This window comes from Girardinichthys multiradiatus, chromosome 4 (genome assembly GCF_021462225.1).
Source record: "Girardinichthys multiradiatus isolate DD_20200921_A chromosome 4, DD_fGirMul_XY1, whole genome shotgun sequence".
In the NCBI taxonomy this organism is placed as follows: Eukaryota; Metazoa; Chordata; class Actinopteri; order Cyprinodontiformes; family Goodeidae; genus Girardinichthys; species Girardinichthys multiradiatus.
Genome location: NC_061797.1, coordinates 36934460 through 36951469, shown reverse-complemented (window position 1 = coordinate 36951469; position 17010 = coordinate 36934460). Strand labels below are relative to the sequence as shown.

General features: G+C 37.5%; 1 protein-coding gene across 1 annotated transcript; it reads left to right on the top strand.

The window, feature by feature from the left end:
- The first annotated feature begins 1038 nt into the window (after positions 1 to 1038).
- LOC124866687 (titin homolog) lies at positions 1039 to 16081 on the top strand. The gene is made up of 15 exons (XM_047362581.1): positions 1039 to 1079; positions 1534 to 1647; positions 1888 to 2117; positions 4708 to 4829; positions 4999 to 5116; positions 5861 to 7082; positions 8587 to 10513; positions 11591 to 11738; positions 11841 to 11968; positions 12056 to 12091; positions 12164 to 12438; positions 12658 to 12746; positions 12862 to 13079; positions 14414 to 14462; positions 14579 to 16081. The coding sequence occupies exons 3-15, from the start codon at positions 1990 to 1992 to the stop codon at positions 14886 to 14888; spliced, it is 4770 nt and encodes a 1589-aa protein (XP_047218537.1). The 5' UTR covers positions 1039 to 1079; positions 1534 to 1647; positions 1888 to 1989; the 3' UTR covers positions 14889 to 16081.
- Positions 16082 to 17010: the final 929 nt, after the last annotated feature.

Genomic DNA, 17010 nt, shown 5'->3' with positions numbered 1-17010 from the left:
TTTTATATATAGCAAAACATGAGGCAATTAGCATGCAAGACTGTAAACTAGCACCTTAGGGTAATTCATATTTGCAAAGTGAATATAAAATTGTGTCAGGATTTGTTTTCCTCTGATCACTTTAGTAGGAACTCTGTTTTCTAGATTTCTGAAATGTATTATAATTGTGCTGTTATTTTATACAGTTCTTCATATTAATACTTACCAAATGAGAGTAAAAGCTTTAATAATCAAATGTAGCCACCTTATTACAATGTTTTTCAGCTCATGTAAGGTTCCCGCACAGTCCATTACTGAAGAGCCTCCTAGTTTGTTTGCTTGTATCCCATCCCAAAAAACACATGCCATCCTCCAACCCCTCTCACACAGGATGTCTGCAGTTTTAAACAGTTAACATCTCCCAAAGTTACAATATGTAGATACCATATCTGCAAAAGTGTGTCCTTAAATTTAAAGTGTTTAACTTTATTCTGGTCATCCAGCTAAAGCAGTGTATCAGCTCCCTGAAAGAAAAGTGGAAAGTTTTGAAGTTGCCAAAGCGGATGATGGGTCAATGGATCAAAACAATTTAAATAGATGAAAGGAGGGCACATATGTGTGTGTAACCTGATGAGTGGACATAGTCAGATATCTTTAAACTTGATAGGCAGAGCTCAGGAAGCTGTCATGGGAGTACCAGTGCCAGTCAGTCAGCAACTGATGTTGTTGTAGAGTCTAAAATCTGTTTACAATGTTAGACATAATATAATATAATATAATATAATATAATATAATATAAAATAATATAATATAATATAATATAATATAATATAATATAATATAATATAATATAATATAATATAATATAATATAATATAATATAATACAATATAATACAATATAATATAATACGTATCAGTAATATATATTGTTTTTGCGTGTGTGTGTGGGTTGGTGGGTGTGGTACATGCTCGTATACAGATAAGAGCTCTTTTTTGGCAGAGGCATCTGTCTATATAAGGCTGTTCTATTCCTGATACTTTTCCTCTGAGAAGCCAGTGCAATTGTCATCCACTGGACAATGCAAGCTGCAAAACATGGTAGGCTCTCTCTATCCTCTGTTATTTATAATAAACATGTATTCTTCAACTTTTAAAGGGCACCAGAAACCACTGAATTTCTGACTTTTAAAAAATAATTTAAGTAATTTTGTAATGACAAGCTTGGGTGATTGTTTCCTACTTTTAAAATGTATTTACACCTAAGGACTATCCACACAAGTTTTCCTGAGTACAAGTCATTCACTACCATTGGAAAAGAGAGAAAAAAACTAGTTTACATACATTTTAGATCCTGTTTTCCTTTTTCAGGTACTACCAAGTTAGGGTGACAAAGCATTTGATCTATGATACCCTTAATGGTTTTGAAAGGACTGATTTTTTTCCATATTGAACTTTCAGTACAAGATTTGCTATTTAATTTTTGTTGCTGATGTTTTTTTCTTCATTGACCTGGGTTTGAGTAAGTGTGTTCTGCTCTTGTGCCTATTTGCAGGCCGACTATAAATAGTCCTGAAGGCTATGCATGCTCGTGTTTGATTGAAAATTGCAGCTCCTTAAGTCAGTGCTGTGGAGTATCTGTCAAAGGAGGAAATGACAGTTCTGAATGGTGAGTTACTAAATAATATACAGTACAAAACCTTTAGTGTCAGTAGCAAAGGGAGCAAATGTGTAGAGCACATATGGTATTATTCCACAGAGAATCTCATGAGGATTATCAGGTTTTAATAGCGGACAACAGGATCTTTTTTTATGTTGATTCATTTTCAAATTTAACGCAACCTGCTCTGGTTTATTTGGGGTCATATTTTCGATGTTTAATTTCTTTTCTTTTTTTATCATTCACAAGGTTGAGTTGATCTCTTTGGGAAGCTGGAAGGTGATGGATTAAACTCCAAAGCCTATCCTGGAGAATCTTTTTCTTTTTGAACATCATTTTTTGTAATACAAAATGGCTTCACGGAGGACAATGGCACGTTCGTCTTTTGGGAACGGATGTTCCAGCAATGGGAATGATGTCAGTGGGAGAAGCCGGTCCAGTGGCTGCAGCTACCTCTCCAATGTGAGGCCAGAAAACAGGTACAGATTCTTGACAAGCTCACAGTGATGTATGACTGGCAAAGTATTTCTGTTCAGATCAGCTAATGCATCCATAATTTAGGATTGTCCTAAAATGAAGTCAGCACTTTCTTCCAGATGCCATGGTCACTCACAGTTTAAATAATCTGAAAATGTAGTTAAGGATCTCAGTTATGTACCATAGGCCCAATTTCTGGCATCCGCAACAGCTTCTGCATGGAAAGATTTGCTGCTTACACCAGTGGAGTTCTGCTTTATGTTTGTCTATAGATTTTTATGTTTATGTTTGTTGCAATTAAAGATTAAGAAAAATGTTTAGCCCTTTTCCTTCACTAATAATTGTTAATATGCTACTTGTAGCTACTTCTAGGCAATTTGTAAAGTTTAATATGTAAAGACTATTAAAAAGGAGGTATTATTTTATTAGAATATTGTTTGTAGGAGATGCATCTTCTGAATGTCCACATAGCAATAGTGACTAAGATTCTAGATCTGCTATTTTTATTTTCAGTAATTTATGTCAAATTGACTGACTGGTTCTCTCACAGAAAGCGCAGCTTGTCACTCAGTGCAGTATCAAGATGCAATGCCATATGTAACACTTTGGATTAATAACTACTGCTTTCTGTAAAGGGTTCAGGGAGGTGTGAGGGTCCGCAATTTTACCTAACAAGCAAGAAGATCTTTTATTTTTTTCATGAGGAGTTTGCATGTTGAACCTATGATGGGTACTCTGATTTCCTCACACAGTCTGAAAAACATCTACTATAGGTGCATCTCAGTAAATTAGAATATTACATAGGACCAATCAAAAAAATATTTTTAATAAACACAAGTAGGGCTCCTGAGAGGTGTGTCCATGTAATGCACAGTATATGCACTTAACACTTGGTCAGGACTCCATTTGCATGAATTACTACACCAGTGTAAATGGAGGGGTGCAGATTGCGACTCTGCTGAGGTGTAATAGAAGCCTGGGTTGCTTTAGTCATCAGCTCATCTGCATCTTAGGTCTGGTGTCTCTCATCTTCAATACTCCATAGATTCTCTGCAGGGTTCAGGTCAGGTGAGTCTTGCTTGCACAGAGATACCATAACCATTAAAGCACGTATTGATACTTATAGCAGTGTGGACTGGTGCCAGGTCTTATTATCAAATTAAATCAGCATCTACAAAAAGCTTTTCAGCAAAGGGAAGATGAAGTGCTCTAAAATATGCTGGTCCATGGCTGCGATGACTTTGTACTTGATTAAACACAGTGGACCAACACCAGTAGATCACATGGCTCGCCAAACCATTACTGAGTGTGGAAACTTCACACTGGACTATATTTCTGTTTCCCTCCACTCTTCCTTCAGAATCTGAGACCTTGATTTCCAAATGAAAAGCAAATTTTAGCTTTATGTGAAAAGACAACTTTTATTCCTCAGCCTAAGACACGTCTGGTCCAGCAGTGACAAAACACAGAAAATGTGACAACTATACAGACAGGTCAAAGACCGATCTCTGTGTGACTGCTTCTGAAGTACTGACTGTAGTCCATGCCTTTTCAGTCTAGTGCTTGTGCACCTTTTGTAATGCAGTTTGTCCTTTCCCTCAACTTTCTATTTTATACTTAGATAAATAACTCTGTGGACAGCCAGCTTCTTTACAAATAACTTTTTGTAGCTTCCTCTCGTGGAGAGTGTCAGTGACTGTCTGCTGGACAACTACCAACTCAGCTTTCTTATGATTGTGTAGACCATATCATGAAACTGCTGTTTTAAAAATCCTTTATTAGTTTTATGTAAGATTACATTTTTTGAGAAACATAGTTTTGGGGTTTTCATAAGCTGAAAGCCATACTAATTAAAAAAAATAACAGAAATAAACACTTAAAATATGAATCATTATGGAATTAATCTAAATAATGAATAAGTTTCCCTCTTGGACCTACATTACTAAACAAAACATTTTAATCATATTCTAATTGTTTGAGATGTACTTAAATTTAAGGCTCACTGGTAATTTAACTGTGGGAGTGAGTTTATCCATGAGTGTTTGTGTTGGACTGATAAACTGCTCCGGGTTGATCTCTTGTCTGATGGCAGGTGTGAAAGGCTCAGGCCACCCACAACCCTAAATACTGTAGAATAAAACAGTCTGTCAGTCATTTTCTATACCGCTTCTTCCATAGTGGGTCGCGGGAGAATAAAACAGGTACAGAAAATAAATATGGCAAAATATTGTCTTCATTTTCTTCCCTGCAATGAGAGTCTTTTTCATCTCTCATCCTTTATGTGAAATTATAGGCATGTTACAACACTGACATTTCAACCCTTTTTAGGGATGTTGAAAAAATTTTTAATCAAACGTTGTCTCTGAGCTTTGCTAGTTTAATTGATGAATTTGATGAAAACAATGTGAATTAATGAGGTCTTAAAATGACACACTTTGTATTTTAATTTCTCGTTTTTATTCATTTGATTTGACGTCAGTGTGTTTTGTCATTTGTGATTTGGTCTAATTGTCTAGGCATTCATTTTGGCTCCTTAGTCTGAAAACAAATATAGAAACATAATTACTGAGCAGTTTCCCATTTCTTGCACAGGAGCACACTTTGCAGTGTGATGGCACAGTTAGCTGAAGAAATGCAGCCCTCTTTTGTGACTACTTTGAGATCAAAAGCTGTGTCTGAAAACTGCAACGTAAAGTTCACCTGTGTGGTTACAGGTAAACACCGCTTCCCAGATTCCGTTTCAGCTGTTTGTGATGTAAGCAAACAGAGAAAGAATGCAATAGCTTGAGTAATACACATTGAGCTTAATACCATTGAAACAGCAGATAATTTCTTATTCAGAAATTCTGAAACCTGAATGTGCTTTTTGTCTCTTTTTCTCAGGACACCCTGTCCCTCAAGTTACCTGGTATAAGGATGACAAACAGTTGGATAGATACTGCGGGCTGCCTAAATACGAAATATTCCACAATGGACAAAATAACTCCCTGCACATATACAAGTACTTGTTTTCAAAAACTCTGTTAAACATCTGACAACACTTGTTCATTTAGAATACTGCTGAGGTCAAAAGATTTCACATGAAGAAATAAACACAAGGTTTGTTTATTTAAAAATAGATGTTGAAACTAAAAAAGTTGAAAGTGAATGCCAAGAATAAAAGATTTATGTAAAAACCCAAAATACCACAGAGATGATTGAAACTTCATTCATACAGAACAGAGCTCCAATATTTTTATTTTAAATACATTTTTGTTTTTTAGAATTTAAGATTAAAACTGGCCATTCTCTTTCAACTTTCGTTTTTCAAATAAAGCATTATGGCCCTTATTAAGCCCCATACATTACCATGGGAAGTGGGGGCTGAAGGATGTAGCAACTTAAAAGGTTAGTCTAGATTTCTAGATTTTCTGTTATTATAGGTAACAGTTACCTTACTTGTAGTAGACAGATGTCATGTTTCCACAAGCTTGTTGAAAATGTAAATACCATTTTTCAGAGTTGTGGAAGCTAGTCAGCTAGTCAGACGGGCACTGTCTGTGTTTGTTGACTTTAGCAGTTTAAAACAAACCTATCAGTGTTTTTTTGTAGATGACTTATGTGACATGTACCCTTAGCACCCCCAATCCTCCACAAAGTACATACATCAAATTGACCTTATTGAACCAAACTCCCATATTTAACATGTCTACCTTTGATGTTGATTATAATAAAACTTCTTCATGTGATTTTATAAAATCTGCAGTTGCACTGTGGATGATGCAGCAATCTACCAGGCGTCTGCCATCAACAGTAAGGGAATTGTGTCCTGCTCAGGCATCCTTGAGGTTGGCGAAATGAACGAGTTCAAGATCCACCAGCGTTACTTTGCCAAGCTTAAACACAAAGTTGAAAACAAATGTAGAGAAACACAAGAAAAAGAAAACCTGAAGCCACTGCGAACCATTAGCCCAGACCGAACACAGAGGAAACGGCGCTCAACAAAGGAGACCTTTGTCAGCACGCCAAGCCCCATAGAGGATGAAGACAATGAGGCAAAGGGTATAAAAACTGAGTGTAGGTTACAGAAGGGCACTGTGAAGGAGGTTTCTAAAAATCCAGCCTCAGACACAAATGAATCAGTGTCTGTGGAAACAAAGGGACAAATAAACAATGACCCCAGCAATAAGAGTGGAATATACATGTACAACCCAGATCATAAAGTCTTCTTCTCTCATCAACCAAAATCTCCATTTGTCATGAAGAAGATAAAAATTTCTGACAGTACAACACATCCAAAACCAGAAATGTTTGGAGAAAGGAAGATGAAAGATGATTCTTCTTCTTTTGCAGCTCCAGTCTGCACAAAGATTGTACAAATCAATGGGAATTCAGAAGAGGTCATGGAAGTAGAAAACATTGTCAGTTTATCATCGACAAACGCAAACTCAGAAAACATGAAACGAAAAAGTGGAACTTTATTAAAAGAGGAAGCAGTGTGTGTTAAAAACCTGTCAAAGGATGGAAACATGTTTAATAAAAGTACTGTGTCTTTAGAAATGGAGAATGGCACTACATCAAAATCCTCTCTTGCAGTATGTCCTAGCCCTACTGTATCAGAAAATGAGGGCAAGAAAATAGCCAAGCACAAGAATGAAGGCAAAGATATAGAAAAGTGTTTGGAGAGACAGAACCAAGTTCCTGACATTGTGCCTACACAAAACAAGTCAAGTAACAAATCAGGACTTCTAAGCATAAAGAAAGAGGACATTGATAAAAAAGAACACATTAGAACCTTGGATATTGAAGTGAAGTCATACACGTCATTGAATGGCTCTGGTTTCAGTAAGCCAGTAGATACATCATGTGGCATAAGGGCTGTTTCGCCTCAATACCCATGTGAACGGACTGAAAGTCTGCTTTCTGAGAAAGAGACAAGCACCTGCCAAAAAAAGGAGTCTGTGTCTCAACCAGCACTGCCAAGTGAGGTGAGTTAACATTTTCGCTTGAGATCAGCTGGGCTTATACTGCCAGCACAGGCCCCATAGGCAACACAAGCATCCTGGAAATATTAATAGCTTTTACATGCATGCCATGTCCTGGGTAATAAGCATTAAATGACGCACATGTTGACAGCTGGAGCAGTTATATTGATACAAAACATAGTCTGATGGTTGGCTTTGTGCTTTTTTCTGATAGAATATGAAATTATACTTTAGATAATGATAGAAAAATTGCATAATCCCAACCTTCATACTAAAACAAAAGTTACTGCTGCAAAAAATACCAAAGATATTGTTAAGTTTTGTATTGATTAAATGCATGAAATACATAAATAACTTGTAATCATCATATGTTAGCTTAGTAGAAATAATTCTTAAAAAGCTACACTAAATTTGTCAAAATATTACTAATGTAAAATGTTTGGATGTATTAAATATATAGGATGTGGACATAGAACATACCACAATGAGTTTTATAAGTCTCGAAATGCTAAAATTAGGTTTTTATAGTTTTTGGTTACATGCAATTTCTGTTAGTTTGCTGGCTGCAGTTGGATGTAGAAAAAAAAAACCACATGTTTAGCTTTTCTTTTCCAAATGAAAAGAAATAACGCAAGCTAAATGAACAAAACACAAAGGTTGTCATCATCAGTTAGCAAGAATGATTTTTGCTTTGCACTATTCCCTGTCTTTCTACAGTACACTGCTTATGCAACTGCCTCAACCTCATCTACATAGCAGAGTGAGCTGAGATAAAACACTGCATGGCAAGAAAGCTACTTCAAATAATTCACATTCCTTTGTAGCTATCTTACATTTAAAATGGCAACCTTCCTTTTAAATAGACCTCTAGATGTCAGTCTAAGCAGGAATGGAAGGAGTGGATATTTGCAATTCCCATGATTTGAATTAAATGTAATTTCTGTGAAAATAGGGTATAAATCTTGACGTTTGTTCAGAGTTTGCATCTTAGACTTTATTAGGTCTGATCTCTTCAAGATACACTGAGACTAAGAGAACCCATTAAAAAGGAATCTAACTCTAAAACATTTATGAGGATTATACAAACATGCATGTACTGGACAAATCAGTATCCCAAGCTAATGTTTAAATAATACTAATTCATAGCTGCTCGAATATCCGGAAGTAAAAAACAAAACATGTTCATTTTAAACTGTGAATTCTAAAGCACGTTTTAGTTACAATGCTCCAATGTAACTAAAACTAAAACATTTGAATTGACTGAATCAGTATGATAGAGCTAAATTAAGCATAAATTGGTTAACAATATAGACCGACGTAGTACATATTAAATAATTTCTTAACCTCTCCCTTGAAAGTGAATAAATCGTAAAGTTTTCCTTAAAATTCTTCTCCTTCTGTGTTGCTGGTTGCTGTGTAGCTGTTTTTAAAATTGCATGTGTTTATCCATGTCCAGCATAGCCAGGGATAAGGGAATAAGTATTTTCGGCTTGTATTATATCCCAAGGTTACAGAGGCCAACGCAGACATGAACTGGAATGATGCACCTGTCAGCCTTAAGCTACCGCTTGACCAACACAACGTATACTCAGAGCCACCACAAAAGAGAGATGACATCCTGACCTCTCCTTTGTCCAGTGGTCCTCAACCAAGCCCTGACAAAATAACACAGGATACATCGGATGATTGCAGGAAATCAAATGGAAGCTGTACAGCCATTTTTACTCACCCACAGAAGTCAGCACATGAAATCCTTGGTCGTGGTGAAAGCATCCCAGAGAGTAATGTTTCGTCTGTCACCCAACAAAGCCAAGTGGATACAGTTACAAAAACATTTGAAGGGACAGAAATACAAGAAGATGAGAAGTTAGAGGTTGGTGATGTAGGCAGGTTAGTGGTACAGGCTCTCAATGGGATCCCGAGTGAGAACATGCCGGAAATGAAGACTGAAACTACTGGTCTACATAACCAAACTAATGCAGAAGAGAACAAAGATGTAGGAAAGAAAGACTCTGGGGCCAAACCTGCAGGATATCCTATTGTTGAAACTAAGAAGAGTCAATCCACATTAAGAGAGGTAGAAAACACTAGTTTAGATTGTGAGGATTTGAAGTCAGGTCCACTTGAGACTTCTCCCCAAAAACAAATTCCAGAAGACACAAATACCCATAAAGACATCATAACATTCACAAAAATTCACAAACCCGAATCCAAAGTTATATCTATTGCTGAACTTTTAAGGTCTCAAATAAAGGCTCTGGAGTTAACACAAACCAATTCAGTCTCCACCATGTCTGTCCCCTCCAAGTTAACACAGGATCCCGTGATAACGGCTAAAGGAGTATGTCAGGAAGAAAGAGATAAATCCCAAAAAAGTAAAGTAGAAGTGAATACTTTCAGGACTAAGAATGAAACTGAATCAAGCACTGGCGGGGCACCGCACACGAACCAGAAGGAAGCACTCATGAAGGACTATGTGCAGCTAAATGAAAAGGAACAGGAACAAATTTTTATTTCAAAGGAAAGTTTAACAACTGTTCGAACTTTACATGACACTAGTCAGGAAACCGTGGCTCCATTAAAAGATTACTCTGTTGTTTCTTGGTCTAATAGTGAAAATGTAAAAGACAGTCCCCTTTCTTTACCACCAGAGGATGGATTTATTAAGGAAATTCAGTCAATATCAAAGCCACCTGGAACTAGTCCTCATGAATCTGGGTCTCTAATTACAGCAGCACATATTAAGAATAACATTCAAGAGGAACAGGATACAGCTATGGAGCAGAATAAAGATGGAACTGTTCAAGGCTCCAACATGGCAGCATCTATTTCACAAATAAACCTCAACAATAAATTGGAAATAGGAGAAATAGAGGAATCTATAATGAATTCTTCCCAAAAATTGCAAATGTATCATCAGTCGGACTGTGAATTTAGGACAATTACACAAGTCAAAGACATTCTTCTTACAGAGCAGGAGAACTCAGTGGTTAAGAAAGGTTTGGGGCCTGACCCCTTTAACATTTTAATTCCAGAGTCCAGTCCACTGTTAAAGAAAATGTATTTTATTTCACCAATTCCTTCTGCTACTCCACAAGAGCAAGCCTCTGGGGCACGTTGCAAAATCCCAACACTGAAAGCAAAAACAGCGGAGGCTCAAGAGTCAACATCACTCACTAATAGCCAAACCCAGAAAAGAGAGATACCTGTACATAGCAGCAAGCTCTCAGCAAGCACTGTGTCTCCAATCCTCTCGCGAAGGTCACCATTACTGCAGCCCGCTGAAGAGCAAACATCTGTGGCAGAAAGGCAATCTCCACTATTGACCAGAAGGAAGATGGCTTCTGAAACTCAAACACAAAGCCGGCTGCTCACTGAGAAGATCCATGCTAAGGGGAAACCTACAGAGAAGGACAAATATAACCCATTCAAAGGTAAAACTGACAATTAAATTACCACATTTTTTTAAATGCTTCTATGTTACTAGTTGCTCCAAGAGATAAGATGGCACAATAGATCTGCTCATTGAGACACATATGGTCTCATATCTTTACTGTTAATTATTGTTTTACACTGAGGGATAAAACTGTATCCCACATATTATAATTAACAGGCTTCAGGTAATGGTGCACCAAGAGATTTGGTAATGCCACTGAACTAGCAGCAGCAACCACATGTATTGCAGGAACAGTGTTGGTCACAACCCAGTAAACGGCTCATTTAGACATTTTTTTTACCTTTCTGCAGATCCATTTATTCAGTCTCTAAACTAAAATGAATTTGCTGAATTTGGCAAGTGTCCACAAACAAAATTGATAGTTTTTCATGAGTTCCACCTGTCTTAGCTGACAGGTAAACAAATAAAAATGCCCTCTACTTAACTCACAATGATTAACAGTCTGCACCCCAAACTACAGTCAAAACAGTCTCATAGCAAAGTGTATTTTAACCACACAAGGTTTGTGTAATTGAGTAAGGGCTATTTTCAATGTTTTGCTTTCTACTGGCTTGTATCAATGTTACATTACTGCGAGCTTACTCCTGTTCAACAAGTATTTTTTTATTATTTTGGGTTTAGTTGCCATTTTAGTCAGTGTGCTACTAATACCTTTTGGTATTATTTTATTTCTTAGTTTATTTTCTCATCATAGTTAGAAAGAGTATGCTTTAAGTAAAAAGAAAAAGTAATTCTTGTAAAATTGGTCTATTTTTCATGGATTAAAGCTTTCACACATTTTGTCATGAGATTATGTTGCTATGGTCCAAAATGTATTTTCATGCAAAGCTTCTGTATGTTTCAGAAACATGCATGATAGGGTAATTGGTGATAAATGGAACTTAGATGCGTTTGCGGGGTTCTTTGTCTTGCAAGTCTCTGTTTTGATGGAAAATTGCTGTCACTTATAGACTGTTTAAACACGTACCTTTGCAAAACAAAATTTTGCATGTTGCAAACATGCCCAACTAATGGGGGAGCTTCATCATGTGGTCTGTGTTACGTTCCTCTCCAGCTCCCCAGGTTATCCGTAAGATCAGGGGTGAAACCTTTGCTGATGGCTCAGGACACTTGAAACTGTGGTGCCAGTTCTTCAATGTTCTCAGTGACTCAAGCATCAAGTGGTATAAAAATGAGCAGGAGATTGATCAGGTTAAGAAAAGGTAACTTCAACAAAATATGTTAAAAATACTTTTTGTTTTTACTATTATCTTCGTTTCAAATGGTTTAAAAACATCATTGGTTGTTTGTTGTCTGTTTTTCAGTGCAGGGGATGAAACCCAGGTCAATCTTGTCATTATTCAGGCGTCAAGCAAAGACTCGGGAGTTTACGGATGCTCAATAATCAACGAATATGGCTCAGACTCCACAGACCTTCTACTTAGTGCTGATGGTATGTATTCTATTAAACTTAGTATTTCTTTGTTGTAGTTATTACTTACTACAACACATGTTTAATCTAAATTGTCTTGCTTTGCAGTATTGGCTGGAATGTCTCTGCGTGAGGACCTTGGTGGTAAGATCAAGTTTAGGTAGTTTGTTTAGATGTTTTTTTCTGAATTTTCTAACTGCTCTACTGTTGATACAGTTGGGGAGGAAATTGAAATGACCCCATTCATGTTCAGCAAGGGGCTGGCTGATTCTGGCAACTGGGGCAACAAATTCTTTGGACGTATAATGATGACAGAATCGTGCATTGGATATGGCTGTTCCCGTAAAGCCTGGAGAGCTAAAGTCATTTACGGTCTGGAGCCTGTTTTCGAGTCCGGTAACACATGTATAATTAAAGTACGCAGCCCTATCATCTATGGAGGCAAGGAGGAAAGCTCTCTCATTGAAAGGAACCTGCACATGATGAAACAGGTATTTTGAAAGGCTCAGTTTTGCAAGTTATCCTTATCATCCTAAATTTAGAAATGTCACCCAGTATTCCAGGAATTTCGACATAAAAAAGGAAGCCAGGTGTCATGTCTGCCACCCACACAGGATTAATGTGGTGCTAATCTACTTAATCTTAAATAAAGACGATGCAGGAGGTTGAGTAAATCTTTTACTGGCTGTGATCCTATGTTTTCTATACAGGAGTGTAGAATTCAGAACTTGGCACGGGAATACTGCAAAATCTTCACTGCGGAGGCGAGGGTCATAGAAAACTTTGGACCCCCCCTGGAGTGAGCAACAGCATATTTGTCTTGATAATAAAGCATCACTGATAGAGCAGGTGTCCTCAAACTTTCCTAAATACTATTCCTACTCTGGCCTTCTTCACCCTTATTTGCTTTACAGGGTCATTCCAGTGTACTTGATGTACAGACCAGCACACTCTGTCCCCTATGCCACGGTGGAAACAGATCTGATTGGAGTCTATAAGAAATACTCTGTCCTGGATAATGCAGGGAAAATAGACACAAAGACTGGTTCTGAAGTAGAGCAGAAGTGCTGTGCCTTGCAGCACTGGGTTTTTCAGTGGACTACTGGCAATTTACTACTCACTCGCCTGGAAGGTGAGTTGACACTCAATGTCAATATTGTATGCTGAGTTTTACATACACTCACCTGCCACTTTGTTAGGTACACCTTGCTGGTACTGGGTTGGACCCATTTTTGGCCTCTGTACTGCCTCGTTGTGGGATATATTCAAAAAGGTGTCTTTGTTCAAATTTCTTTGAGATTTTAGTCCAAATTGACATGATAGCATCATGCAATTTGTTGGCTGCACATTAATTGGATGGAAGTCTTGTGACTGTGGAGGCCATTGCAGTACATTCACTCAATGTCATGTTCAAGAAATCAGTTTGGGATAATCTCAGTTTTGTGACTTAATGCATTATTCTGCTTGAAGTAGCCATCAGAAGAAGGACAGCAACAATACTCAGATAAATGGTGGTATTTATTGAGCCTCATTTAAAGATCCTCAATGGGTAGTTAGGGGCCCAAAGTGAGCCTGAAAAATATCCTTCATACCATTACACCACCAGCACCAGCCCAAACTACTGATGCAACTGTGGATCAATCCATGCTTTCATGTTGTTTATGCTAAAATCTGACCCTACCATCTGAATTCTGCAGCAGACGTCAAGAGTCATTGGATTAGGTAACGTTGTGGTAGTATAGTATATATTTTAGTGAGCCTGTGTGAATTGTAGTCTTGGTTTCCTGTTCTTTGCAGGCATGAGTCACATGTGGTGTGCTCTTCTGTTGCAATACCCCATCTCCCACAGGGTTTTATGTGTTGTGCATTCAGAGGTGTTCTTTTGAGCTACTTTTGCTTTTCTATCATGTTGAACCAGTCTGCCCATCCTTCTCTGAACTTTGAGATCAAGTCACTGGATATTTTGTCTTTTTCAGACCATTCTTTATAAAACTGTGAGATGGTTGTGGGTAGAAATCCCAGTTAATCAGCACTTTCTAAAACACTCAAATCCTGTTCAAAGTCACTTAAATCGCCTTTCTTCCCCCATTCTTATGCTTTGTTTATACTTCAGAAAGTCGTCTTCACCACGTACAGATACCCATGTTCACCTATTTCCTGCTATGTGAACAGGCGCTTCATGATTAGTGTTAGCATGCAATTGAACGGGTGTACCTAGTAAAATTAACTACGAATGTATATAGTCTGTTTTTATAGGTTTATTCACTAGGATTAAAAATTATCTTATGATTTTCAAAATTGATCTTAGTAATGTTTTTATCCACCCACTATAGAGATGCATGTGTCTGGTGTTTTGATAAAATCATGTTGTGTAGCAATAATTTCCTAGTCAAATCTGTCACATCTACACAAGCTAACCAAGCAACAGAAAGATAAAGCCTGTTTTGTTTTTTTTTCATTTCACAGGTGTTGACACTAAGATCACAAATGTCAGAGTTTCAGTCAAATCAACAGGGTAAATATATGTGTGTAATGTTTTTGCAAATTATACTCTGGGAACCTTTTTTTTTACAGGTAATTTGCATTTACACAAACCACCACTGTAGCATTTATTTGTTCTTTGTGTTGTAGGCACCAGGGTTTATCTGTGGAAGGGAATCCCAAGGTTTTTCATCAGTTTGTCTCGCAGCACAAGTGCAACTACTTCTGTGGCCTACTTGGGCTGAAATCTTTGAAGGTCATGGACTCTTTAAGCACGCCAACAAAGCCAAAAGGCTCCAAGAGCCCCTTACTGCAGCGGAAGAAGGCTGTCGGCTCTTCCAGCCCTCAAACCAGCAGAAAAGCTGCTGTTAGCCCCAGGATGCCCAGGAAAGCTGAACATGAAGACAACAAGACTCCTTCGAAACAAGAAGACTCTGATGCTCACAACGTGCCGACCTGACAGAGCAGTATATTCTCAGAGCTCTGTTGTTAAAACTCTGAAGTCCCCACATGGAAGTTAAAGAAAGTTAAATAATTATATGGTTACCTATTTCATTTTAATATATACCATTCCTTGCCCTATGGTACTTGCTGTGGAGAATCTTTGTTATATACTGCACTTATATTTATACTTTAGTTCTGCAATGAGAAGTGGAGTCTTTTATGAATTTAGCTTTTTGTCAGTTAGGCACCAAATATCACAGATCGTGGAAGCCTAACTCAGGTCAGTATCTTTACTATATAAATGTAAAACTATTCAAACTAAAGCTGTGTTACAAATATTAAATCTGCGCAACTTTACTTTTGTTACTGTTCTCGTCGGCTCAAGAAGTAAAAAGGACATCTAGCCTGCGAAGCATTAGAGCCTACACAGCAGGATGGGAGTAATCAACCATTTTTTCTTATAAAAATGTATTAAGCTGGATGCAGCTTCACATGATATTGTTTTACAAACGCAAGTGATGTGATTATTGGTTTTTAATTGGTAACCTGAGATGTTTCCTTGCTATTCTACTACTATGCACTTTGATTTCTAAGAACTGCACCTTGAATGTAGCTCACTGTACAATAAAACACATGATCAAAACCATTAGTTTAGAGATGATGAAAAAATACAAGACATGTACAATTCTAACTTTTTTCTTTATACATTTCACAAAAATGGTTGTGTATGCGACAGGCAAATTTACAAAAAATTCAAGTCATGTTGAGTTCAGTTTGGTAAATCCAGTTTAGTTTAATACCCTCATATTCAGTGTATAATTAATTTTAGAAAGCTATTTTGTGATTAAACCTTTAATTAAATTCTTCTGCATGCACAGGGTGGTAGGTGACAGTCAGCACTTAAATACAAAACTACCAGGCTAAACTTACCTTCATTGAGACAATTAAACAAAAAGGTAAACATAACCATAACTAAATAATGTAATAACGCACCTATCAATGTCATTTTCTACTGTCGCTATGTGCATGTGCACTGAGGGATTGCTACAACTGTCCCAACATGCTCGTCCAAGAGGAGTGATTGTTGCAATTTGCAATTTGCATTGTTTGATAACTGGGGCTGCACGGTGGCGCAGTTGGTAGCACTGCTGACCTGCAGCAAGAAGGTCCTGGGGTCTTTCTGCATGGAGTTTGCATGTTCTCCCCAAGCATGCTTGGGTTCTCACCGGGTACTCCGGCTTCCTCCTACAGTCCAAAAATCATGACTGTTAGGTAAATTGGTCTTTCTAAATTGCCCTTAGGTGTGAATGAATGTGTACATGGTTGTTTGTCCTGTATGTCTCTGTGTTGCCCTGCGATGGATTGGCGACCTGTCCAGGATGTACCCTGCCTCTCGCCCATAGGCTGCTGGAGATAGGTACCAGCTTCCCCGTGACCCACTATGGAAGAAGCGGTATAGAAGATGAACGAATCAATGAATGTTTTATAACTAGTGTGAAATTGAAATGTATGTAATTGGCTTTGAATCTGTCCTTGTGATCGGACTGAATTAACTTTTTTTCAAAAGTTCCTTGAGCTAATATTTGTTCTGAATTGGCGTTACATAAATAAACTCAATGGAATTTATTGAAATTGAATTATCCGTTTTTACTTGGGCGAACTTTGGCTACTCTTAGTAGTTATTCCTTTAGTTTTACTGGTATAGTACTTGGTGCTGAAGCGCATCTACCAAAATCACATGGAGAGATTCTCATGGGGGTCGAACTAACAGAAATTGGAACATTACCATTTACAAGCTAATATTTGTCCTTTAAACTGCTGGAACAACTAGCCACTCTTGATAAGATAGTCACCACTCAAAAGTACTCCCAACAACTACCAAATAAACCCTCTATGTAAGGATGCAACATGAAAAAAATGAATAATTCAGTCTTCAGGATGTAAAAATTGTTTTATATGTGAGAGCTAATTTTAACAGAGAATCTAATTTTAACAGATATGGTAAAGTTGGAAATGTATGATGTCTTTTTCTCATTAGACCTTGCCGCAGCATTTTAGCTGTTAGAGGCTATTTCAGAGTGGTGTGCAAGGTGTTTTGCAACCCAAAAAAATAAAAACAGAAAATTGGTTCTCGCTAT